The sequence below is a fragment of the Phyllostomus hastatus genome, unplaced genomic scaffold, assembly GCF_019186645.2.
Source record: "Phyllostomus hastatus isolate PE091 unplaced genomic scaffold, TTU_PhHast_1.1 phas_contig_40, whole genome shotgun sequence".
Lineage (NCBI taxonomy): Eukaryota > Metazoa > Chordata > Mammalia > Chiroptera > Phyllostomidae > Phyllostomus > Phyllostomus hastatus.
In genome coordinates, this window is record NW_025333872.1 from 18989642 (window position 1) to 19014297 (window position 24656).

A 24656-nucleotide genomic window follows, 5' to 3' on the forward strand; every position below is an offset into this window, starting at 1 on the left:
GCTGCTGTCAAAGACTGCTGCCAAATCAGGGAGGTGGCAGGGCAAGGGCAAGGAAGAATGCCTCAAGGCTTTCCTACTGTTTTCATATCGTCTTTTTCCTGATTGAGTATTTGCTTCACTGAAAGGTTGTGAACCTTTCAGTATTTTCCAGACTTTTGACAAAGTTGTTTCAAATGGTTTTTGCTTGTGTTTCAGTGTTTCTGTGGATGGATGGATTTTTGGAGCCACCATTTTGTTGAATTTACTGCAAGACTGATTTTATTTCTTTAAGTGTTGTAGAATTCACTGGTACAACTATCTTTGCCTGGAGTCTCTTTCTAGGAATTCTTTTGATAATAAAATCATTTTTTATATACATTCATATTTTGTTTCATTTTGTGTCAGTTTTGGAGAATTGTGTTTTTCTAGATGTTAGCCCATTTTATCTACTTTCTCAAATGTACCAATGTAAAGTTGTTCATAATAACTATTATATATTTTTATTTCTTTAGGATCCCTTGCATTAATATTTGTTTGCTCTAAAGATTACAATATTGTCCTGGCCAGTGTGGCTTATGGTAGGGCATCATCACTGGTTCAGTTTCCAATTAGGGCTCACGCAAGTTGGGGCATAGGCAAGAGGCAACCGATTGATGTTTCTCCCTCATATTGCTGTTTCTCTCCCTCTCTTTCTCCTTCCCTTCCCCTCTCTCTAGAATCAATTAAAAGGACAAAAAAATATTTCAAAGACTACATTCTTTGCTTTTTACATTATACTGACAGCTACTATATTGTATTTTATCTAAAATGTAAAAATGTTCCAATACTATAGGTCTGTTTAACTTCTGCCCATAAATTTCTGTGCTGTAGTTTTCATTGTAGTACTCTACATGTATTATAAACTTTGCAGGGAAATGTTCCGTTTTTCGTTTGTTTGTTTTTGCTTTAATCAGTGCTGTAAATTTTAAAGGAAGAAAAGAAGAAATATATGGTCTTTCATATTTACTCACATAGTTACAATTTCCAGTGACCTTCTTTCTCTTCAGTAGATTAGATATTTCAGTTGATTTTATTTTACTTCAGCCTAAAGAATTTCCTTTCATTTTATGTAATTCAGTTTTGCTAGTAATGAATATGTTGGTTTTGTTTGTATGAAAACATTTTTATTTTTTCTTTAATCTTGAAGGATATTTCCTCTGGCTTCAGGTTCTGGTTGACTTATATTTTTCCCTTCAACACTTTAAAGATTTCATTGCATTATCTTCTGACCTCCATTGTTTGTCATGATAAGTCACCCTAATTGCATTTTTGTTCCCCTATATGTAGTGTGTCATTTTTTCCTTTAGCTGCTTTAGGTATTTCCTCTTTGTCCTGGGACTTTTTTAGCAGTTTTTGGTAGTATCCCTAGGTGTAGTGATCTTTCTATTTATCCTACTTGGAGTTTTCTTAGCTCCTTGTATATCTAAGTTTATGGGTTTACCCCAGATATAGAATTTCCAGTCATTATTTCTTTTCCTTAAATTATATTTTATTGATTATACTACTACAGTTGTCCCAATTTTTTCACTTCTGCCCCCCTCCATCCAGCACCTCCCACTCCCTCAGGTAGTCTCCCCACCACTGTTCATGTCTATGGGTCATATAAGTTCTTTGGCTACTCCATTTCCTATACTGTGCTTCACAACCCCATGGCTACTCTGTATTGCCTATTTGTACTTCTTAACCCCATCAGCTCTTCACCCATTCTGTTACAACTCCTTCCTGTCTGACAACCATCAAAACACTCTTTGTTTCCATGATTCTGTTTCTGTTCTTGTTTGCTTAGTTTATTTTTTAGGTTCAGTTGTTGATAGATTTGTGTTTATTGCCATTTTATTGTGTATAATTTTGATCTTTTTCTAAAATAAGTCCCTTTAACATTTCATATAATAATGGTTAGATGATGATGAAGTCCTTTAGTTTTGTCTTGCCTGGGAAGCTCTTTATCTGCCCTTCAATTCTAAATGATAGCTCTGCTGGGTAGAGCAATCTTGGCTGTGGGCCCCTGCTTTTCATGACTTTGAATATTTCTTGCCAGTCCCTTCCAGCCTGCAAAGTTACTTTTGAGAAATCATCTTACAGTCTTACGAGAACTTCCCTGTGGGTAGCTAACTGCTTTTCTCTCAATTTTTCTAAGATTCTCTCTTTATCATTTAACCTTTAGCATATTAATTATGATGTGTCTTGATATGGACTTCTTTGCATCCATCTTGTCTGGGACTCTCTGTGCTTTCTGGACTTGCATGTCTATTTCCTTCACCAAATCGGGGAAGTTTTCTTTCATTGTTTTTTAAAGTAGACTTCCAATTTCTTGCTCTTTCTCTTTTCCTTCTGGCCCCCTATGAGGTGAATGTTGTAACTCTTGATTGTCCCAGAGGCTGATTACACTATCCTTGGGGTTTTTTTGCATTCTTTTTTCTTCTTGTTCCAATTGGTTGTTTTTTGCTTCCTTATGTTCCAAATCATTGATTTAATTCTTGGCTTCATCCACTCTATTGTTGTTTTCCGGTAATTGTTCTTTGTTTCAGTTAGTGTATCCTTTGTTTCTGATTGGATCTTTTTTATGCTGTTGAGGTCCTCACTGAGTTCCTTGAGCATCCTTATAACCAGTGTTTTGAATTCTACATCTGATACATTGATTATCTCCATTTTGTTTAGCTCTTTTTCTAGAGTTTTAATCTGTTCTTTCATTTGGGCCATGTTTGTTTGTCTCCTCATTTGGCAGCTTCCTTGTTTTATTTCTATGTTTTAGGTAGAGCTGCTTTGTCTTGGTAATGTGGTCTAATGTTAATGTCCTGTAGGGTCCAGTGGCTTAGCCTGCCCTATCACCCAAGCTGAGTACTAGAGGTATGCCCTTTGTGTGGGCTGAGTACACCCTCCTCTTGTGGTTGAGCCTTGATTGCTGTTGGCAGATCAATGGGAGGGATTTATCTAGGCCAGTCAGCTGCAAGGATTGGCTGTGACCATGGCCCACCAACCTGCACCCTCTGTGGAGGATCAGCTGTGCAGGAGCAGGATGGTGGTTCTGTGACAAGGTCTGAAGCTGTCCACTGGGTGTGCAGGCTCTGGTCGTTCCCAGGTGATGCAGGCTAAGGTCAGTCCCCATCTGTGTCTTGCCCAGGGCACCCTGCTTGAGCTGTAAAGCAAACTGAGATGCCTGCTACTTGTGCTGGGCTTGGAGATTCCCAGGTGAAACCAAAATGTGAATCTAGGCTGCTTGCTGCTAGTGCCAGTCCTGGGGCTACTTAGCAAGAGGCACAGGGACTGAGGGCTCACCCAGGCTGGCTGTTGCTTGTTTGAGAAGATTTAGGAAGTTATGAAGCATGAACCAAGATCAGCCATTCACATGGAAAAGCATGTTCGGTGGAAGTTGGGTGGGATCAAGTCTCTGGGGATCTCCAGGGTAGGGCAAACAGTGTTACCCAGGTTGATAGAGTCTCAAATATGGCAGCAGCCTGCCAGCTCTAGGGCTCTGTGGTGGGGAGGGTTCAGAAAAGGCACCATAGCCTCTGCCAGCCTTTCTGTATGGGAGAAAGCTGCCCCCCAGCTCTTGCCGTGATGCCAGACATTTCAATATCTCTCTGTATGCCACTGGTGCCTTTCTAGCTCCTACCCTGGTGCTGGAGCTCAGAGGGAGTGAGTTTAAGTCCATGTGTGGGTTAAGAGAAACTTCTTTGTACTCCAGTTTCTTCCACAGACTGAATCCCTGCTGATTTTCATGGCTACAAATTGTGGGGACTTATCTTCCTGGCACTGGAACCCTGGGCTGGGGGACCTGGTGTGGGGCTGAGGCTCCTCACTCCTAAGGTAACCCTTCCAAATTTGTATCCATCACACATGGATGTGGGAGCAGCTTGTTCCCATGTCTCTGCTTCTCCTACCAGTCTGCATGGATGCGGTTTCTTTAATTCCATAGTTGTCAGACTTCCATTCAACTGGATTTCTGGTGGTTCTGAGTGATGGTTTTCTATATTGTAATTGTAATTTTGATGTGGTTGTGTGAGGAGGTGAGCTGTATTTATCTATGCCACCATCTTGACCAGCAGTCCTCATTATTTCTTAATATTTGCCTCACTTTCTGTCTCCTTTTCTTTCAGAATTCCAGTGGCACATGTGTTAAGCAGCTTAAATACACATTTGTTCATTTTCCTCTAATCTTTTTTCTCTCTCTTCTTCATTTTGCAAAATATCAACCTTCAAATTTATTGATCCTTTCTTCTGCTGCCTCCAATGTTAAACTCACCCAGTGAATTTTCCATTTTAAATATTGTATTTCTCAGTTCTAGAATTTAGTTGAGTTTTTTGTATACTTTTTGTTTCTCTGTTGAGATTTCCTATCCATTCATCATTAAGTCTTTGAAAATATAACTTTGCAAAACCCTTACCTGCTAATTCCAACAGCTTGAGTATCTTGGGGGTTGGGGGTATCTTGGGGGCTATTTAATATGATGGACTGTGTCCATCATATTAAATAGCACGGTCTATTAAATAGGCATGGTCTAAATTAATTTGTGTTTGGATACTTTCAATATTGTCTTACATATTCATGAAGATATTAGCATAGAATTTTGATTTCTTCATTTCCAAAATCTGTATAATCTATTCTATGTATATATCACAATTCAGTTATTATTTATAATCATTTGGTTTGTATTTTTGGATATTATAAATGATACTTTTATAAGCATCTCTTACATGCCTCTTGGTGCACATATGTCCACATTTCTGGGAATATATACCTAGAAGTTGCTTATGTTCAATTCTAGTATGTAATGCTAAATTGTTTGTCTCAAGTAGTTCTAATTTCATTCATTACAGTAATGTATATGAGTTTCTGTTGATCCATATCTTCACTAATCTTTGAAATTGTTTAGTCTTTTATTTTAGCTAGTGATGGGTATGTACTGGTATTTCTTTGTGGTTTTAATTTACTTTTTTTTCTGATGCATAATATTTAACGACCATTTTGACACAGTGTTTTGTCAGTGTCTTCAAATTTCTCGACAGTTTTCTTTGAGATTATCATTTTATTGATTTTCCTGGTTTAAAATCTTTCACTTATTTCTGGGTTTAAATTCATGTGTTCTATATACACTTTCTCCCATTCTGTGGTTTGCCTTTTTCTTCATTTAATGGTGTGTTAATGAATAAACATAATTTTAACACATTCCAAATTACCATTATTTTCCTCATGTTTTTTGACCCATCACCACTTATTAAATTAAAAAAGACCATATTTTCCCACTATTCTGCTGTGCCACCTTTGTCATAATTCAAGTTTGCATGTATGTGTGGGAACTGTTTCCGAGATGTCTGTGCTGTTCTTTGGTGTATTCATCTAGTTGTGCACTAGTGCCTCTCTCTTCATTACTGTAACTTCATAATGAGTTTTCATATCTTTACATTTATTTTGTCATTTTAATTCTTCTTTGCTAAGAGCATCTTGGCTTTTCCTTATACTTCTTCATCCCTCTGAATTCACTTGAGGGCAACTCACTGACCTAGAATCTCAGTTTAAATGAACACACAGTATATACCACCTTGTATTTTAAATGACAGCTCAGGAAGGTGTGGCTGCATTCTTGAAAAATCACCAGTCCTATGAAGCAAGTAGACTTTGAGAGACCGTAGGTTTGATGAGATGAGATAAATCTGGTGTGAGAAGCTAGTATAGGCCAAGAAATTGACACTTAATTCCACCCTTCTGGGCTCCTGCTTTGTTCTGAGGGAGGAAATGGAGAGACCTCTGAACCCAAGAATGTCTCTTGTTCGCTATTGTATTTCTGTGCCTGGGGTACAGTGGGCATTTAATAAGTATTTGTTAAATGAGTGCATATGTGTATGTAATATAGGCTTCTGACAAGACATATATAGCCATGAGTTTCGCTCTCTGCCTTAGATGCTAGAAAGCTTAAAAGTAAAATGTTAATAGCCTGTGATATTTTACCATTTTATGTTTTTGCCCACTTCTATTTTGTCTTATTTGTATTACCTCAGCTCTTCTTGGAGTTAAGTGTATAGGTATTTTAATATTAAATTTAGTGATTACCTATCAGTATTCTAGAAGTTTGTTGACCTTTTACATTCCTAAGTGTGGAAATAACTTTCAAGTTCCTTAGCACATTAAGTTCACATATGTTATAACACAGTTTGAGGTTATATCCAGATTCTCATATTTTGAAATGTTCAAAATTTATGGAGAGACTCCCAAGTTTCTCCATTTTGATTTGTTTACTTTTTGAAAGGACAGGTGTAGCCTTGACTGTAGCTTACTTGGTTGGGTGTTGCCCTACAAAGTGAAAGGTGGTCGGTTCAATTCCCAGTCAGAGCACATGCCTGGGTTGCAGGTTCAGTCCCAGGTCAGGGCTCCCATGAGAGGCAACCGATTAATGATTCTCTCTTGCACTGATGTTTCCTTCTCTTTCTCCCTCTCTTCCCTCCCCTCTAAAAATAAATACATAAAATCCTTTAAAAAATTAAAAAAGAAAAGACAGATATAGTTGAGATGGGACCTATATAAAACACATGTTTAATAGTTTTCTGCCCTAAATATTAAAATTCTCTGTTTTTTTAATGCAGATGTGGAATTAGAAGAAGCTATTAGAAGAAGCCTTGAGGAAATGTAATTAAGTATATTACCACACACCATCAAGTAGCCTTGAAGATATTCAGGATAATGAATTCTTGAATTTGTTTTCTAAAGGAGGCCAGCAGTCTACTAGTACAGATGTATTTGAAAACCTGCTTTTATGCTTTCTCATGTTCAAAATTTTATATTAACAGTTCCCTAGTTTACTTGGAATTCATATATTTAGGTTAAAAGAATTAAAAAAATAGAAAAGCTCTTGACTATTGTTTATATGTTTCCCAAATAGCATTATTTCTTTATTTGTACTGTACAGATGATTCTAGTTTATATTTTTTAGGAGTGAAAATGAATATAAATAAAGCTGTGATAGATTAGTTTTTCCGTAAATTCTACTTCTCATGTACACTAATATATGTATATAATAACTTTCGAGATCTTCACTTATGATTATTAGAAGAGGGAAATGGAAACAGATAAAAATTTTACCAGCACTGTTCCTTGTGGGTTTCACAAAGATATGTAGCTTTGCTTTAATTAGAGCTGCACAGTTCTGGAATAAAAACTAATTTCTTTGAAATAATTAAAAAGAAACCTTCTGAATTCCTTTTATCCGCTTAGACTTTTATGTGACTTGTATTACCTACTGTTTAAAGGGAATGGTGTCAAAATATTTGCATAGCATTAAACTTACTTTTAATAATAGTCCTTTTTTATATATTTGTGTGAACATAATCTTAAAAAATAATGTTCAAGGTCTACTCAGGAATAATCTTCCTTAACCCTTTAAAATTTTTATTTCATATGAAAGTACCTTAATTTTAGATAATCTTTAAAGTTTTTTCATTTCCCTACATTTGGTATACATGGTTCATTTTTTAATGTTGAGACGCCATTGTGAATCATTAAAAATACTGCATAATTAGACTAAGAAGGACTGGTCATCCTGTCTTTGTGTATGTATATGCTTCATGGTATTTGACCAGAAATGTCATGTCCCAAATTTCTGAGTAGTAATTGCTTACTGAACTGCAAATTTTCTATAAAGTTTTTAAAGAAAAGAATTATGGCTAGAATTTTGGTTCTTTTTTTCCTGTGCAATTACATATTTTAGTGTGAAATAGCATTGCTGTATTTTTTTTATTAGTATAGTTGATTCAGTCCGCATTGAAAATCAATGTGTGTTTTTTATTTAAGATGTCAGTTCTATTCTACCTGCTTGCATTTTTTTTAACTAGACATTATAGCTTGAGAGCTTACCAGTCATTTTCCCAAAATGACCACATTGTGCTTTTGATTTGTATGTTAAAGTGATCAAGGTCTTAGGTGGTAGTCACTGAGCCAGACCTTACAGACATCTCCAGGAGCTTGCGCAATGGTGAGCACATAGAGAACATTCCAGAAAGGAGTGTGGTTAAACAGATAAGGAGAAGAGGAAACTACACCTCTGTACCAGAGGTGCTGCACACGTGTGATGTACCTTGATGTTCTGTTAAGAAGCTTTTGGCCCTGGCCAGGTGGCTCAGTTGGAGCAGCGTCCTGTATACCAAAAGGCTGTGGGTTCAATTCCTGGTTGCGTCACAGGCCTGACTTGCAAGTTCAGTCCCCAGTCAGGGCTCATATAGGAGGCAACTGACCAATTTCTTTCTCACATCGATATTTCTCTTTGTCTCTCTCTTTCTAAAATCAATGAACATATCCTCAAGTGAAGATTTTTAAAAAATTTTTTGGCATGTATATGGTAGAAAGTAACTGAAGCTTTTCATCACAACCCTTAAAAAGCAATTGAGTTGTTTAATGTTTGTATTTCTACTTGTTAAGCAATTAAAATCATTAAAAAATTATTTTATAATTTGAATTTTATTTAGATATAAGGGGGAAATATAATCAATGGGTAACATTACAGAAAGTTATAATACTGATTGTATTTCTACTTGTTAAGTGATTAAAATAATTTAAAAATTATTTTACAATTTGAAATTTATTTAGATACAAGGTGGAGGTGTAATCAGTGGATAATGTTACAGAAAGTTATATGGATTACTCAATTACCAAAGTAAATGTTTCTAACATTGATAAAGATGCTTATCTTTTTATTTTATCATTCATTTATTCCTTTACTCACAAAATATGTATTGAATATTTTCTATGTGCCAGCAATGGTTCTAAGCACTTGAGGTATATACCAGTGATCAAAGCAAAGAACACTCTGTGGAGCACACATTGTAGGAGAGGAGGTCAGAGAGTGTTAAGATATAATAAGCAAGTGTATCCAATGGTGATTCAAGTGTAATGAAGGAATATGAGGAAGGGAAAGATAGGGTGGGTGGGGGCATTGTCTTTTTTAATGGGGTGGTCTGAAAGAATCCTGATAAGACGAACTTGAGCAAAAAAACCTGAAGAAGTTGATGGGGTGAGCCATGCAAATAGTATGGGGAAAAGAGTGCCACATAAAGGGTGAAAGGTCTGGAAGTCAGTTTGATACATCCAGGAAAAGCAAGAAGACTATCAGGAGGAAGGAGAGTAATAGATGAAGTCCCTGAGGCCTTTCTAAGGACCTTGGCTTTTACTCAAATGAGGAGCCATTGAAGGTTTCTGAGGATAAGTTGTGATCTGCCTTATTTATTGTAGAAAGATTACTGAAGGTATTGCAGTGACAGCATAGATGAGAGGCCAGAGGAGAAGCAGGAAGACCAGAGAGGAGGGTACTCCAGTATCATCCAGGTGAGAATTGGTGGTGGCAGTGAGACTGGGAGACTGATTGGGATATATTCTGAAAGTAGAGCATCTAGGATGATTCTAAAATTACTTAATATACTTTTAAACCAGTCACAGAATATCTTCGAATTCCAAGTTTGTATTATGGCATGACAAAATACATTTAATGATGTCAAGTAATCCCCTCTGCCAAAAGTTCATTAGTTTTGGATTGAGGTCTGAGGGAGTAAGGGCCTCTTTCTGTTCAAGTATTTAAATGGCTTTGATCTCAGATTACAGGTTGTGATTCAGCTTTAAGCTATCATTACCTATCATTTTCTGTGTCCTATACATTCTCATCCTTGCAATGTGAAGCATGTAGCTATAATGAGATGGGAGCAAATCACAAGTTTTAGGTAGAGAAATCTTTGAATTCCCAGCCCTATTCCACTTTACCAGCTTTTATAGTAACTGACCTAGTGACTTACTGCATCTTTTCACTCTTGACAGATTTACGTGAACTAGGTGTGAAATGGCTTTAATTAAGCTAATCATTTCACTCAAATTCCAACGAGAATGATTTTTTTTTTAAGTAGGGAAAAGTCATTAAAAACCCCTTTCATTAGGAGAATGTGTTGAAGTCAGTTCACCTTGCTTCCTACATCCAACTGGAAAGTTGGGTAGATTTTTATTTCCCCCCAGTACCTACCTTGTGTCATCCAAGCTGTCCTCAGGGAAGTGGTAACAGGGCAAGTACAGACTGCCTAGCAGCTGGACTTAAATGCCTTCCGTTCCCCAAAGGGGACCCTTTCTCCATGTATCCCTGTGAATTATGGGGGCTGGGAGGAACTAAGCGAAGCCGTCACAGATACAGCCACAGCCTACCATTAGCTTGTGGGGAGTTAGTGACTTTGGGGTGCATAGAGCGTCAGGGCCTGGGAGGGGTGGGGGTGTTCTGTGTGCCTCCGCATCGGTTTGATTTGTAACAGGGTCCAAGGGGCAGATGGATCCGGGGATCACGTTAGGGCCTCCCCTTCTGTGTCTGCCTGTCTAGGAGGTGTCCGTCGTAGCCTTGGCCGCTCCCCTGGCCAGGCCCGGAGCCCCCGAGGCCGTGGGCGGCAGGCCTGCCCTTGTTTGGCCACGCGGCAGCGGCAGAACCGGCGCCTCTGGGCTGCCCCCTCCCTCCTCGGGCGTCAGAAGGAGGCGGGAGCCCACACAGTGACGACGCCACCCGCGGCCACAGGAGCTCTCCACTCGCCACAGCCGCCGGAGAGGCCGTGACCTCGTGGCTGTCCCGCCTCAGAGGCTCTGATGGCTCAAGCAAAGATCAACGCGAAAGCCAACGAGGGTCGCTTCTGCCGCTCGTCCTCCATGGCCGACCGCTCCAGCCGCCTGCTGGAGAGCCTGGACCAGCTGGAGCTCAGGTGAGCGCGGTGGCGGCGGCCAGGGGCACTGCGCACCGGAGACTTGTTTTCCTTGGACACGGTGCAGTTGTGTTTGGGTAGCTTTTCCTCTCCTGGTCTGAGAGAAAACGCGTTCTATTTAAGCAGAACCCATGAGCGCATTACTGGCGGCCACGTGGTCCTTAACAGACCTGAGCGTTTGAGAGCTCAGAAAAATCGGAGAAGATAAAAAGGGACGTCATTTGAGATTAGGGACGGTGACACGCACAGTCTACAGAACTTCTGGAACCTTCTGGGTGCCGGCGTGTAGTCTTCCCAAATGTTTTCAACTTATTCATTACCTATTGCACATTTTGAACAGAGGCAGCAGATGAGCGGTCCTTGATGGCAATCATCAGTTTCTCTGCTCCGAAACACTTCAGAGCAAAAAAATTTAAAAATCCAGGAATCCATCGGACAGCAAGGGTTAGAGTAGGACAAATGAGGTGCTTCTGGGTGAACAGTAGCTTGGTACTTTGTGGAATAAAGACCCTGCACCTCCCGTTTCCCTCCTGATCCTGTATTCAGCCCTCTCTTAGTCTCGGTATTTATTGTGTGTACCTCCTTCCAGAGACGCTGGTGCTGACACCTTCTTCAGAATGCTAGCTACCAGCCTGAAAGGATAAGATAGTCACAGTTTTTCCCTCTTCATGGAGTACGATTTTATTCAGTAATGAGGTGGTAGGCTTGTATAGAATCCCTAAACAAGTCATATTACATTTTGGAAATACTTCCTTTAACAGTGTATGAAAACTTCAATGTATTTCTTGTAAATGTTTATGTCACTAATGTTGTGTAAATTGTGTGCACGTGTAGTTAAATGACAATCTCATTAAAGCACCCACAGTCCCCTGGAACTACACGGAATTTTTTCCCATAGTTTTCATCAGGTTCTGGGTGAGCAAAGGAGTGTGTGAGCTAAACATTTTAAGCATTGCATTACCTCCCCGGGTTGATACAGCAAAACTTGAAAAGGTGTCTGTTTTCCAAGGCAGTGCATTGATAATCACAGTATATGTTAGCGCAGGAGGCATTCATTATCACCACCCCAAGAAAGGAGTCAGAAAAGAGAAATTCTCCACCCACAATGATCTCATGGATGGCAACAGTCAGGGAAACCTGAGCCAAAACCACTTTCTGGGGTTCTGCTGAGAATGAGAAAAAATAGAACAAGAAAAAGTAATGCTTCTCCATTACTTTTAACATGAACGTTTTTACATCAACCCCCAGAGAAAGTGGAGCAAAACTAGAGATCAGTGGCCTCAGATACTTAATGCCCTCTGAAAAATATTTCTTTTTAGGTAGCAGTATAATGAGTAACTACACACCTCCCTGGATCTTTACAGCTTTGAGGGCGTGTTCTCAACCATTTCAGAGGTCTCTCTCCCCTAATTAGAGTTTTTCCTGAAAGGAATGAGGTCTTCCCTCTCCTTCTTCAAACTAAGTCATTGTCCTCAAACCTCATTTATGGTAGGTACAAGAGTCAAATACTCATCTCTGAAAGAAAGCCTCTGGTTTTGAGTATTGTTATATTCTAATATTGATTAATATAAAATGAATTCTGATTGCTATGTACAAATGATTAATCACTTTTTAAAAAGATTTTATTTATTTATTTTTAGAGAGGGAAGGGAGGGAGAAAAAGAGACAGAGAGAGAGAGAAACATCAATGTGTGGTTGCTGGGGGCTGTGGCCTGCAACCCAGGCATGTGCCCTGACTGGGAATCGAACCTGTGATACTTTGGTTTGCAGCCTGTGCTCAATCCACTGAGCTACGCTAGCCAGGGCACTTTCTTAATTAACCCTTGAGCTGAGGAGAAAAGACTGTGTTGAATCATTCATTGTAAGGACTTATGATTCTCATAATTTTAGACTGTTGTAAGCTTTGTTTCTTTCTTTAAAAAAAAGTAATATTGACTGAACAATAGGGAATTATTTCAGGAAGTAAAAACAAAAATGCAAATGTCATGCATTAAAGTTTATTTGAAACCACATGGGCAAAATCACAGAGCACTACACCGTGAAAAACTAGAATTATGCCTAGAAGGTTAATTTTTAAAAGAAAACATGATACATGTAATTTTGCTCAAATAGTTTAATTCTATATCAAGGATGACTAATAAAGCAGTGATTTTGGTAGAGTTTACATACAGAAGCTTGCATTTACAGTTTCTCATCAATACTAATTTTATAGATTGTGTTTGAAACTTCTTTCTTATGAAACTGAAAACAGAATTGATGGACCTGCCAGTCGACTTGGTTGGTGAACATGATGTTTAAATTGCTTTAAGGTATTTGGCAACATTCTGCAAATCAGTTAAGGAACCCCTTTTGTTTCTAACATTTTACCATGTCACTGACTTTTCTTTTTTGCTTCCTTCTAATAAGTTGATCACTGTATCTCCTAGTTTTCATCACCAGTTCTACATGGTTATCTGGATTTTGCATTCTCGGTGGCTCAAAACACCTTGCTTAAGTTGCCCTAATTATAAATAATACATGCTAACATTTATTCATTGAATGAGCACTGACTGTGTGCCAGGTCCCATGCCTTTGTGGAAGTTATGACCTCCATTCTTCTGATGGGAAATTGAAATTTAAAAAGTTAAATGTCTCGCTCCAGGTCACATGGCTAGAACCCCAGAATACTGGCTGTAGAGCTTAATGCCTTATTACTAATTTTCCTAAATAGGTCGTGTTTTAAAATGTGGGAAGTACAAGGATGAGTATATGAAAGATGTGTAAAGCCTATTTACACTGGTATTGAATTCAGTAACAATTGAATACCCGCTTGGTGCCAGGTATTGAGTGGCTCCTAGAAGGCTCTGGATGGTGATGAAGATGGGACAGGGGTCATGGAGAAGGGCACAGGGGAAAGTGACAGGACGGGAGGTTGGCTGTTCACAAACTTTCCCACACTGATCACACTGTGGCTCCTTCTCCCTCTTATCAACTGTTTGCAGGGGCTTACGGGGCAGTGGGGGAATGGAGGGTGGGGGAGTGAAGGCGGGTGATACGGGTCATTTGTCCCACTGAAAGTTTCCTGTTGCTTAAAGTTCCTCTGGGTGTGCCAGGGTCCCAAGAGTCATAAAAGAAGATGGTGTCATGGTTAATGTTGTCCAACAGCCTATAATTTAAAAGAGCACTTTTCATAAACATTGTCATTTGAAACTTACACAGCCCTTTTACTAGGAGGGCAGCTGTTACCTCTCTTGGAAATGAGGAACCTGAGGTCCGGCGGGACTGCGAGGCTTGCCTGAGGCCAGCTCCTCACGAGTAGCTCCTCACACTGAACACCAGTTCCATTTTTATACCAGTGTCTCCATAGTGAGTGTACTTGAATGTTTTGGTTATGATCAGGAAAACCCTTCAAAATCTTACATTGCCTAAAATATTAGTGATCATTTTTGTAGTATTCTTTTGATACCAGAGCATTGAATAAGAGACAGAACTATAATTTTAAGAACATGTTTTAGAAATTATTTCTTTGAAATAAATCCATGATAGGAGCACTTTCCATTTTCACTCCTTTTTATGAAGACAGAAATTCCTGTTATTTGTAAGTCCATGTTCATAATGGTTAGTATATAATAAATATCATTAAGCTAATGTGTGCCAGCCCCAATTTGGGACCCATTACATATATTAACTCATGTATATATTTTTTAAGCCAGTGTTGTCAGTCACTGTGTTAAATTCTTCCTCCTCATCTGCGAGGAAAACTGAGGCGAGGAGAGTTTCCATAACTACTCAAGGGGTGAAGAGCTAGACTGAAAAGCCACTGCAGGGCCCATGTATCCTGGACTAGCTGACAGCGTAGCAGCCACATTCTGTGAAATCACCATTGGGTCTCTCCTAAGTCTGATAATTTGTCTTTTGATACCCAGGCTGCAGAGGGGTTGTGAGACACCAGAGACCAGAGCACTACCTGAGTGTGAGTGCACTTCAGTTCTGTCCCCTGTGAATATTCTGATTACAGTTCCTTTTGGTTAAAGCCTGCTTAGTTGTCATTTCATGCAAGAGCTTTCCAGAAGCATAGCCCAGGCCAGCCTTGATGTGAGGAGAAGTTCCTTCCCAAATTGGACGTGTAGGTGCTTCCAGGATCTGTTAGTAAAAACAGAACTGCCCCTCTCCGCCAAGAGAAGTGCTGCCAAATGATGTGTTAAAAAAACTTGAAGGATTAAGTGAAGTGGTCCTACCCCGTTTAATATTTGTCTAACCAGAGTTCCAGAAGAAAATAATGGCATGGAGGACAGGAAATATTTGAAGATAAAATAGCTAACAATTTTCTAGAACTAATGGAAAGGTAGACCAAAAGATTATAGGAGTTGGATTTAAGAATACCAATAGTCCTGTCTGGGTGGCTCCGTTAGTTGGAACATTGTTCCGTGCACCAGAAGGTTATGGGTTTGATCCCCAGTCAGGGCACATACCTTGGTTGCAGGTTTGATCCCCGGTCGGGGCAAAGGAGGCAATCAATAGATGTTTCTCTTTCTGTCTCTCCCTCTTCCTCTCTAAAATTAAAATTAAAAACCATATTAAGTTAAAAAAACATATCTTCAGGTGAGGATTAAAAAGAAAAGCAATACCAATAGCTGATAAACAGTACAAATACTACTTAAACAAGCTAAGTAGAGATCTAGGTAACAGTTTTTTAAAAGAAAAGATTGAAAGCATGATGTAGTCCATACACTAGATGGTAGTGCTGAGGAAGGCACTGATTGCCTCAAGGAAGAGGAAGGGGAAGTTGGTGAGGGAACAGTTCCTGCCAAAGGATTGGGTTTTGACAAAGGATTACCAGTAGACAAGGGTCAAGGATAGAGAATGTTGCAGTCGCCCTGGCTGGTGTGATGCAGTGGATTCAGCACCAGCTTTTGAACCAAAAAAGTCCCTGGTTCAATTCCAGACAGGGTACGTGCCTGGGTTGTGGGCCAGGTCCCCAGATGGGGGTGTGCGACAGACAGGCAACCAGTCGATGTTTCTCTCCCTCTCTCCCTCCTTTCCCCTCTCTCTAAAAATAAATGAATAATTTTTTTTTTTTTTTAAAGAACGTTGCTGACAAGAGAATAGCAAATGGAAGATCAAGGATGCCAGAAAAAAAACAAAAACCCTTGGTTCCAAAGAATGATATTTTACCTCTGCTATTACATGAAAACAAACACAGGAAGTTTTGTAAAAGATGAAATCCGTTTTTCATAAGGAAGATGCCCTGTCAATATCTAGCCTTTTGGGGGGGAACCCATAAAATTTCCATCTATTTTCCTATGTATTTCCTATGTATTTGATCTCATCATAATGAGAAAATACACTTTTTCGTATGACAGATCATATTTTTTCTAGAGTATCCCCTTTTAAACCATTTTTATTAACACCATGAAATTACTATTGTAACCATTGTAAGTGAAGCCTCACTTTTTAGAAAGCTTTCAATCCTTTATCATCTTACATTTCAATACAAACTCGAGTGTTAAAAAATTAATCTCTTTTTTTATCATCTTCTCATTTACCAGTCCACAGTCCATCTGTGCCATTTAAATACTAGGGTCAGGGCTTGTGCTTTTAGCATAAATATTTCATCTTAGTGCCAACTCAGTCTCTTTCGTGTGTACCGGGCTCTAGGTTATCTGTCTGAGAGTTTGCAAATGTGAAATGTGTACAATGCTGCTAGAAGTAGCCTGATGCTACATTTTTTCTATGTTATAGATTATTATTTTTTATTGTGTTTTTTAGCCAGCTTTGTTATGTAGTAAGGTTCTTACTGCTCTTTGCTTTGACTGGCTCTTACAAACACTAAATCCAACATATATTTAGCATCTTGATGAATAAAGAGCCCCTGTGACTTTTCTGCTTCGGCCTGCTATTTCGGGGTATGACAGGTGGGCGACTGTTGGAGAAAAGGCATATGTGTGGTTGGGGTGAGTGGGGGTTGGGCGACCTTTATATGGAGTGGACAGGTGCTAAAACTCTGGTGAGATTGTTCCTTCTGTGCCCCCTTAAGGCAGCACCCAGGACTAGATCTTCCAATGCTTATGTTTCTAAGGCCGCCTGAATACTGGGGATGGGCCTGCCACTGTTTATTTTGGAAAAGCTGGCAACTTCTTTATCTGTGGTGTACTCTACAGCCAGAAGTACCCTGGAAACAGAGCGCTTTAAATATACCGGATTTTTTTTCTTGCTGTCAAGATTCCACAGCCTAGTTCTTCAGTGACTGGGTATATCCAAGTGTGTGTGGTCATAGTGTGTGAGTGTGTGTGGTTGGGGGGTTGGGGAAAGCAGTGCTTCTGTAGTTTGATCATGGCTCTATGTCAGAAACTTACAGAGGCATTTGCTTTAAATTTGGGAAAAGGCAAACATGCCCTCTTACCACCACTATTTAATACAGTACTGGCGGTCTCTAGTCAGTAGTATATAAAGAAAAATAGGAACTAATGGCATTGAGAAAAAGAAGATTAAAACTATCATTTTATGATCATCAATCTAGAAGAACCAATAGAATCAAAAGACAAACCATTAAAATTAGGTGTAAGTTATGGTTGCTGGTTACAAAATAAACCTAAGAAATAGCATTTCTGTACCCCGATATAGCCCCAATATCCACCAAGTATCTAGAACACTCAAGAGCCCACAATACTACCATTAAGAATACTTCAAACTCTGATAGAGTATATAGCAGAGGATCTGAATAAATGGAGACCTAGCGTGCTCTTGCATGGAATGACAGTACTACAAAGGTGTCAAAGTTACCCCAGTTTTTGAAAACCCCAATATATTCACTCTAAAGTTTATACAGAGGAATAAAAGTGTAAACAGCTAAGTTTTCTTTAAAGAGGGTTAGGGGGCTGTTCCTACCACAGGCATTTTATAAGACCAGTTCTATTTCTTAAAATGGGTGTTTGTGTAACAACAGTCAAATGGAATAGAGATTTCAGAGGTAGACCATCTACAAATCATTGGGGGAAAGATGGATTTTTGGTGGATAATGTTGGAGAAAATGGTTCACTGTTGGGAGAAAAATAAAACAACATCTAACCTAACTACATGCAAGGGTGCATTCTAGATGGATTAACATGTAAATATGATAAAGGTAAAATAATAGTTAATAGAGGGAAATATAGGTGAACATCTTATGACCTAGGGATGGGGAAGAATCTGAAACAAAATTTCAAAAGCATAAACCATAAGGCAAAATAAAACCAGGAAAACTGAATTTGATCACTTCAAACTAAGGATTTCTGTCCAGTGAAGGGTGTCCCCAAGTTCATGTATGCTGGAATGGGAGGAGACGGTGCATTGTCTGTACCACAGAGGGGTTAGTACTGTGAGTAGGCAAATCAACAAGAGAACAGAAACACCTGTTTAAAAAGAAAATGGGCAAAGGCTGTGAACAGGCTTCACTATACTTACTAGACTGGCAACGAGTAGTTACAGAATTGGAAAACGCTGAGTATTGGTACGGCTGTGGGAATAGAGGGACGCCTGGGCTTTGCCGCCAGGAGCATGGCCCAGTGGACTGCCGTTCTGGAAAGCAATCCTAGTACTGAGTCAAACTGAGGGAACACGTGCCGTGTCTCAGCGGTTCTGACCTGGGATGTATCCTAAGGGGGAGGTAGGCAACGAAGTGTTATTCGTAGTGAGGAATAGCTGAGGGACAAGGTGAGTGTGAGTGGAGGTGAAGTCGGGCAGATATACACGTGGATAACTGCAATTACAGGCTTCTGAGTTGATGTACAGAGAGGATCCTGGGTGGTTCTTAATAAAATGATGCGGAGTGAAAAAAGAAACAGTGAGATAGAAATTAAAAGTGTATGAATATACAAATACAGATTTTGCAAGAACAAATAGATAATTACTAAATAGAGTGGTTGCCCTATAAGCAGGGAGGAAAATGGGAGTGGGGTAAGTGGGTAAAAAAGAATAGAAAAATGAGAGTAAAAAATAGAAACGTTTAAGGATGTCTTGAAAAGTGTTCCTAATGATCTTTAAACTTGAGCTGAACGATATAAAGATGAGGAAAACTAATCTTCCATACAGTGACTGTTGTGTTTTCCCAATTTATACAGGGTGGAAGCTTTGAGAGAAGCAGCGACTGCTATTGAGCAAGAGAAAGAAATCCTCCTGGAAATGATCCACAGCATCCAAAACAGCCAGGACATGAGGCAGATCAGTGACGGTGAGAGCTATTTCCACGTGTGGGGGCTCGTCTTTCCACCCTTTAAGGGGTTTAAGATAAGCGTGGGTCGGTGTTTGCCTCACCTGTGCTGTGAGCGCACCGGGTTTCAGCAGTCACCGTGAGCAGCGGGCAGCAGCTACCGCTGTCAGTTTACCAGAAGAGCCGCTCACCCAGAGATCCTCCTTGCCCTGTGCTCCCCAGCCCAGGCTGTGCCGGGAGTCTCAGCAAAACGCCCACAAGCTCCTCTGGCAGAAAACTGGCCCCAAACAATAAGGCCAAGAATTTGACCTCAGATTCCCCTTCTAACTTCAGTTCTATACAAGTTACTAGAAGATGTAAAAGCAGAGGGAAAAGGTGAGAGGGGAAGAGGAGAAAATAAATTATAGACCCAATAAAACCCCATTAATGTAACAAAGTGCTATCATTTTTACATGAAAGCATGGCTGTCCGTGGAGGAACAGGTCACTGGTGATTTTCACTGGCAATGGACTTCCTAAGTCACCTCCTTCAGTGCTTTGCAGGACAAGCTAGGGCCTGGCAGCTGGTGCAGTAAGGGTGTGGTCTAATCCTGAGGACACTGTGGGGCCAGGGACTAGTCTGTCTCCTCGCCATCCTGGTGAAAGAGCAGTGAGTGAGGAAAGAAGTTGCAGAACAGGACAAATAGGAGATTACAGACTTTTTCATATGAGTAATGAGATGTTGACAGAGCTCCTGTCCCCATCATTGTCTCTTTGTGCTGGCCAGCACTCAGACCACCGCCATCTTAAATTTGTCTTGAGGGGGTGAAATCGATGGCTAACTTTGAGGCCAGCTTTTCTCTACTTTCGTGGCTGTTTTCTCAGCCCAAATCAGGGCATTGTTTCTGATAAACATGCAGAATATGCCACCCCAAAATATACCTCTTTGGCATAAGGTGATTTTGACCTGATTATTTTTGAGAAACTGCAGACACAGAAACTCTGAAAACAGAGAAGTTATCCTTGTTTGTAAGAGACATTTACATTTCTAAACTTCCATTTGCAAGGATGTTTCCCTCTCTGTTCAGGAAGAGGACTGTAAATCACAAGAAACTCTTTATCAATGGAGTAGGTACCTATTGTAGTTAAATCTCAGCTGTGTTTACCATGCTCTTCCTGGTAACCTCCCCGGACTGGCTTCCTTCCCTCCCCAGCACCTTCTGTCTTCAGCCGAAGCTGGCACGTTAGGCAGTGGCTTGGGCCATTTCGAACAGTTACTCAACTTCTCATGTGTGTGTGAGGTCCACATATTAATATACTTTTATTTTTTTCTTGTTAATCTTTTATGCAGGTATTCTCAGACAAGAACTCAGAAAGATAGAGTGAGTGTTATTTTTTCTCCCCCACATGTACATCCTTATGGAGAGATCCAGGACACCTGAGCCCTGCAGCTCTAACCAGCATAAAGCCCTAGTTTTGCTCACTGTTCACTCTGGGTTAAGACCTCATCTCCATACCAGTTACAAACACAAACCTGCCCAAACCTTTGCAAACACGACAACTTGAGAGGTCACCTGGTATTTCGTATATACAGACTTTCAGAGAAAGATATTCTACAACTTTTCTCTATAACCCAATACACTTCATCAGTTAAACTTAGATGCTATAGTTTTAACTGTGACCCTGAGCAAGTCCATAGCAGAGGTGGTTACTGAAAATAGATGCAGCCACAAATTGTGTGTGTGTGGGGGGGGGGGGGCTTGGCCCACAGGAACCCCCTGGCTGCCATGAATGAGAATAAGCCTACTAAGACATGATCTGCTTGGGGAGGAAAGGTGGCCGATCTCTCAAAGGAGAAGGGCCAAGAGCCTTTTCCTCAGTGGGCTTTTATTGGGTTCGTTTTGCACAGGAATACAGGTAAAGTTCATTAATCATTGTTAGGCAGTAAGGATCAAACAATAGATAATATACAAAGAACTCTGAGGGCTTATTTTTAGTCAGGGTCTGTTAGCTAAAGGGTTACAAAACTTTGAGGAACAAACTCAATTCTTGCTTGGACCCTTATCATTTAATTGAGAGCATTCTAAACAAAGCAGGTTTCACAGGATTTTACATATTCTTTCTTAGGCCTGATTGCCCTAGGGAACCTGCCCTTGTTTCAGGATTAAGGCATTGTTTCAGGCTTAAGTCAGGCAGGGGAAGTAAGGCAGCCAAGAGATTAGGAGACTTCTCGAAGACAGAATGAGGACTCAGGCTATGTCAAAGCCAAGGGGCAAGGGTCCATCACCCCTTTTTTATAGCTCCCCAAGTCCTTCCCTGGGGCCTCCCACATGATCGTGCCTGTCTTAGGTCGCCCCTCCCTTTAGGAATCTTACCCATCATTGGCTAACCGATCAAGCATTGGATGCCAGGAAGGGTGAAGTAAAAGGAGCAGAAGTGGCACTCCTGCCAGGGAGATAAGCTTTGTCTCCTCAGTGGCTTATGGTCTGAAGGTCGCTCACTCAGCCTTAGCCACGGGGGTGGGGGCGGGGGTGGGGTGGGTGTGTTACAGCTTCTGAAACCAGGCAGGGTAGTTCCCAACAACAAATGACTGCTGATGTTCTTGGCATTGTTGGGAGGAAGAAATGTTTCTTTATCTTTACCTTTTTCATTCGTCTGGTGTAATCATTAAATTGACACGAGACAGATTAGCAACAGGAAAATAACCAAATTTAACTACATATGTACATATGGGCACCCCATGTGCAGAGAGTCAGAGACCCCATATACTTGAGAGGTTTGGAGACCAAAGGTACAAGGCAGTGCATGTGACTGAGAGCTATGGAATGAGGTGGAGTGCCTGGGGCTTCAGAGGGGAGGAGGGGGATTTGCAGGGCAATAATAAGTCTTCATTTGTTAGAAGTTTGCCCTTACCTGTGGATAGGCCATAAGAGCTATCTCTGGTAGAAACTCTTATTATGAGCAAGACCCCTAATTTAAATTCTTTAGGGTTGAACTAAGTGTTTTTCATGAGCCCTCAGGGTCTCAAGTGCCTTCAGCTCAAAGTAATTCACATCCCAGTGTAGCACATCCTGGGAAGGCCTGTTCTGAACCCCTTCAGTGTATTTGAGTTTATGTCTCATATTGATTGACATTTTGAACTTTTTATGTTTAGGAGAAAGAGAAGAATTAAATCTGACTGCAAACCGTTTGATGGGACGGACCCTCACTGTTGAAGTTTCGGTAGAAACAATTAGAAACCCTCAGCAGCAAGAGTCCCTAAAGCACGCCACCAGGATTATTGATGAGGTGGTCAGTAAGTTTTTGGATGATTTGGGAAATGCCAAGACTCACTTGATGTCGCTGTATAGTGCGTGTACGTCAGAGGTGCCACCTGGGCCGGTTGATCAGAAGTTTCAATCCATAGTAATCGGCTGTGCTCTTGAAGATCAGAAGAAAATTAAGAGACGATTAGAGACTCTGCTTAGAAATATTGAAAACTCTGACAAGGCCATCAAGCTGTTAGAGCATTCTAAAGGACCCAGTTCCCTAACTCTGCAGCAAAACGCTGAAAGCAGATTTAACTAGTTTTCAAACCTGAGAGCACTTACAAATTATGGTGTAAAAGCGATAAAATACTATTTTAAGTGATCACTAGTACTTTATGCCAGGCATAACCACTCACTCGATATACTGAAAGTTGTTTCAGATAATGAAAGTATTCCAGTGTCATCAGTTTTGTGAATAACATTTAAAAGTAGAAATATTTTCATTCTCACCCTGTAAGTTTTAGATTGAATGCTTGTACTAAGAGCTAGCACCCTCTCTCTATGTTTTATAATTGTGGATGAGTACTTTGTATGTGTGGGAAGTGAGTGCTCAGCTAGGGGCAGGAGAATCACTATTCTTTCCTGGGCTTTTTGGGGTGTGGAGACACATGGGCACATGGGGCATTTGTTAACTAGAAATTCTTTACACAGCAGCACGCACTTACACACATCTAGTGTTAGCCAAGGAATGTGTTCACAGGGGTAAAAGAGATCACACAGTGAAAGCCTTTCCCTGCATTCTCTTATGCAGCAGTTTTTTTAGACGTGTCAAATTATTTTGAACTTAAAGATTTATGCATCTCATTTGAATGTATTTCCTGATATATATGAAAACATGACAAATGTGAGAAAATTCACATCTGATCTTACCACTGTGGACAACTATACACTTCATTTTTCCAAATGCATCTCTAAAATTTTAATCATTAGATGAGTACAATGTAACTTGCCTTTAAAAAAAATTAAATGCTGCTCTTAAGTCTGCTTAAATTGTCCACTTTCAAACCTCCAACTTATCCAGTCTCCTTACTAGACACTTAGGTTAGGTTGTTTCCCATTTGTTGCTGTTACTGCAACTTATTCATGTACATAGATCGTTTTCCTTCTTTTGATTTTGATTTTCTTTTATAAATTCCCAGCTGGGTCAAAGGATATATACATTTTCCTGGCCTAACGTATTTCCAGTTTTGTGTGTGTGTGTGTAATTACATCAATTTATACTGTCTTCAATGATTAAAATGTAGCCATTTCACTGAAGTCTTTCCAGCATTGAGTATTTTTTTCTAATGAGATAATGAAACACCTTTAGTTTGCATTTTGTTTGCTCATCAGATTGCCTAGTATATTGATTATTCTTTTATTTGTAGCAAATGAAGCAACTATAGAATATTTTTATTTATTATTAGTGTTATTGATACACAAAGCTCTCAGCTTTCCCAAATACTGCTGCAAAAAGCAAATATTTCAAACTTGATTTTTATTAGAACACAAGTATTCTTTCACACTAAAAAAGTTAAGATCTTGGGGTATCGGGGAGAGGTGGGGAGAAAATGTAGCAACTGTACTTGAACATCAATTTAAAAAAAGTTAAGATCTAGATATTTATTTATATCAATGTATATTTATATATATGTAACAATGAAAACAATATTGAGCTTTGTTTTCTGGACAAAAATGTCCAGTCAGCCTGTTGTCATTAAAAGCAATTACAATTGAAGGACATTCATGGTGGCTTTGATGGCTGGCCCCAAGTCTGCCTCATGTAAATCTTCCCATTTCACGGGAAATATTAGCTCTCATTGATGACTGTGGCAAAGCCTCTTGATTGGTCAGCAAATTCTAATTCGCTGTTACCAGGTTTCCTGTTACATAAAGATGTTTTTGTGCCATCTATTTCTTTATCAGCCCTTTGAAAATTAAACAGATGATCTAGTTTGCCTCAAGTGCTCAAGGACTGTCAGCATCTGTACATCCCTTCCATTCAGGGAAGCACTCCCCCTTCCCACTGACTCCGTGTCAGCCTGGGACGTCAGCACAAAAGATCCCAGCTCTGCTTCCTTGACCTTTGTATTCCTTGCATTGTCTTTGGCTTACTTTTTGCAGTGGAGTTTATTAGAGGTTATTCCTTATCACAGACCTACCATCTCCAAGCTACGATAGTCCCTGGTATGCTGGCCTCCAGCCCTCCATATCTCCAGCTTGAGCCATATAGAGGGGGCACTGACCTCAGTGTGTTGGTTCTTACTTATTTTTAAGAATGGAAGTATGATTTATTTTCAAAAGAAAGTCCCAAACGTCACATTTTTACCTTCATTTAAACTATCATCTTTTATAAAGGACCCTAAGGGAATTCAGAGTGTATGTTTTGTCTATGTTGATATATTCCCCACTGGCCCTGACTGGGATAGGGACACCCATCTAGTGTATGGTTTTTGCCATCCCTCCTGAGCACTGCTTCCCTGCAGTTTCTGTCCCCAC

The 24656-nt window shown here is 39.9% G+C and overlaps 2 protein-coding genes across 3 annotated transcripts in view; both read left to right on the top strand.

Moving 5' to 3' along the window:
• Positions 1-8448, top strand: part of ZNF451 (zinc finger protein 451) — an 80817-nt gene extending 72369 nt beyond the window's left edge. For both annotated transcript variants that reach the window (XM_045844227.1, XM_045844226.1), the window contains one exon: positions 6598-8448. Coding sequence is in view for 1 of the 2 variants with exons in the window: in XM_045844226.1 (XP_045700182.1) it covers positions 6598-6644 (47 nt within the window). In the remaining variant the exon portion in view is untranslated. The remainder of the gene's footprint in view (positions 1-6597) is intronic.
• Positions 8449-10488: 2040 nt separating this feature from the next.
• On the top strand, positions 10489-23435 carry BAG2 (BAG cochaperone 2). The gene is made up of 3 exons (XM_045843381.1): positions 10489-10725; positions 18804-18913; positions 22025-23435. Exons 1-3 carry the CDS (start codon positions 10613-10615, stop codon positions 22435-22437), a joined length of 636 nt encoding a protein of 211 aa, XP_045699337.1. The 5' UTR covers positions 10489-10612; the 3' UTR covers positions 22438-23435.
• Positions 23436-24656: the final 1221 nt, after the last annotated feature.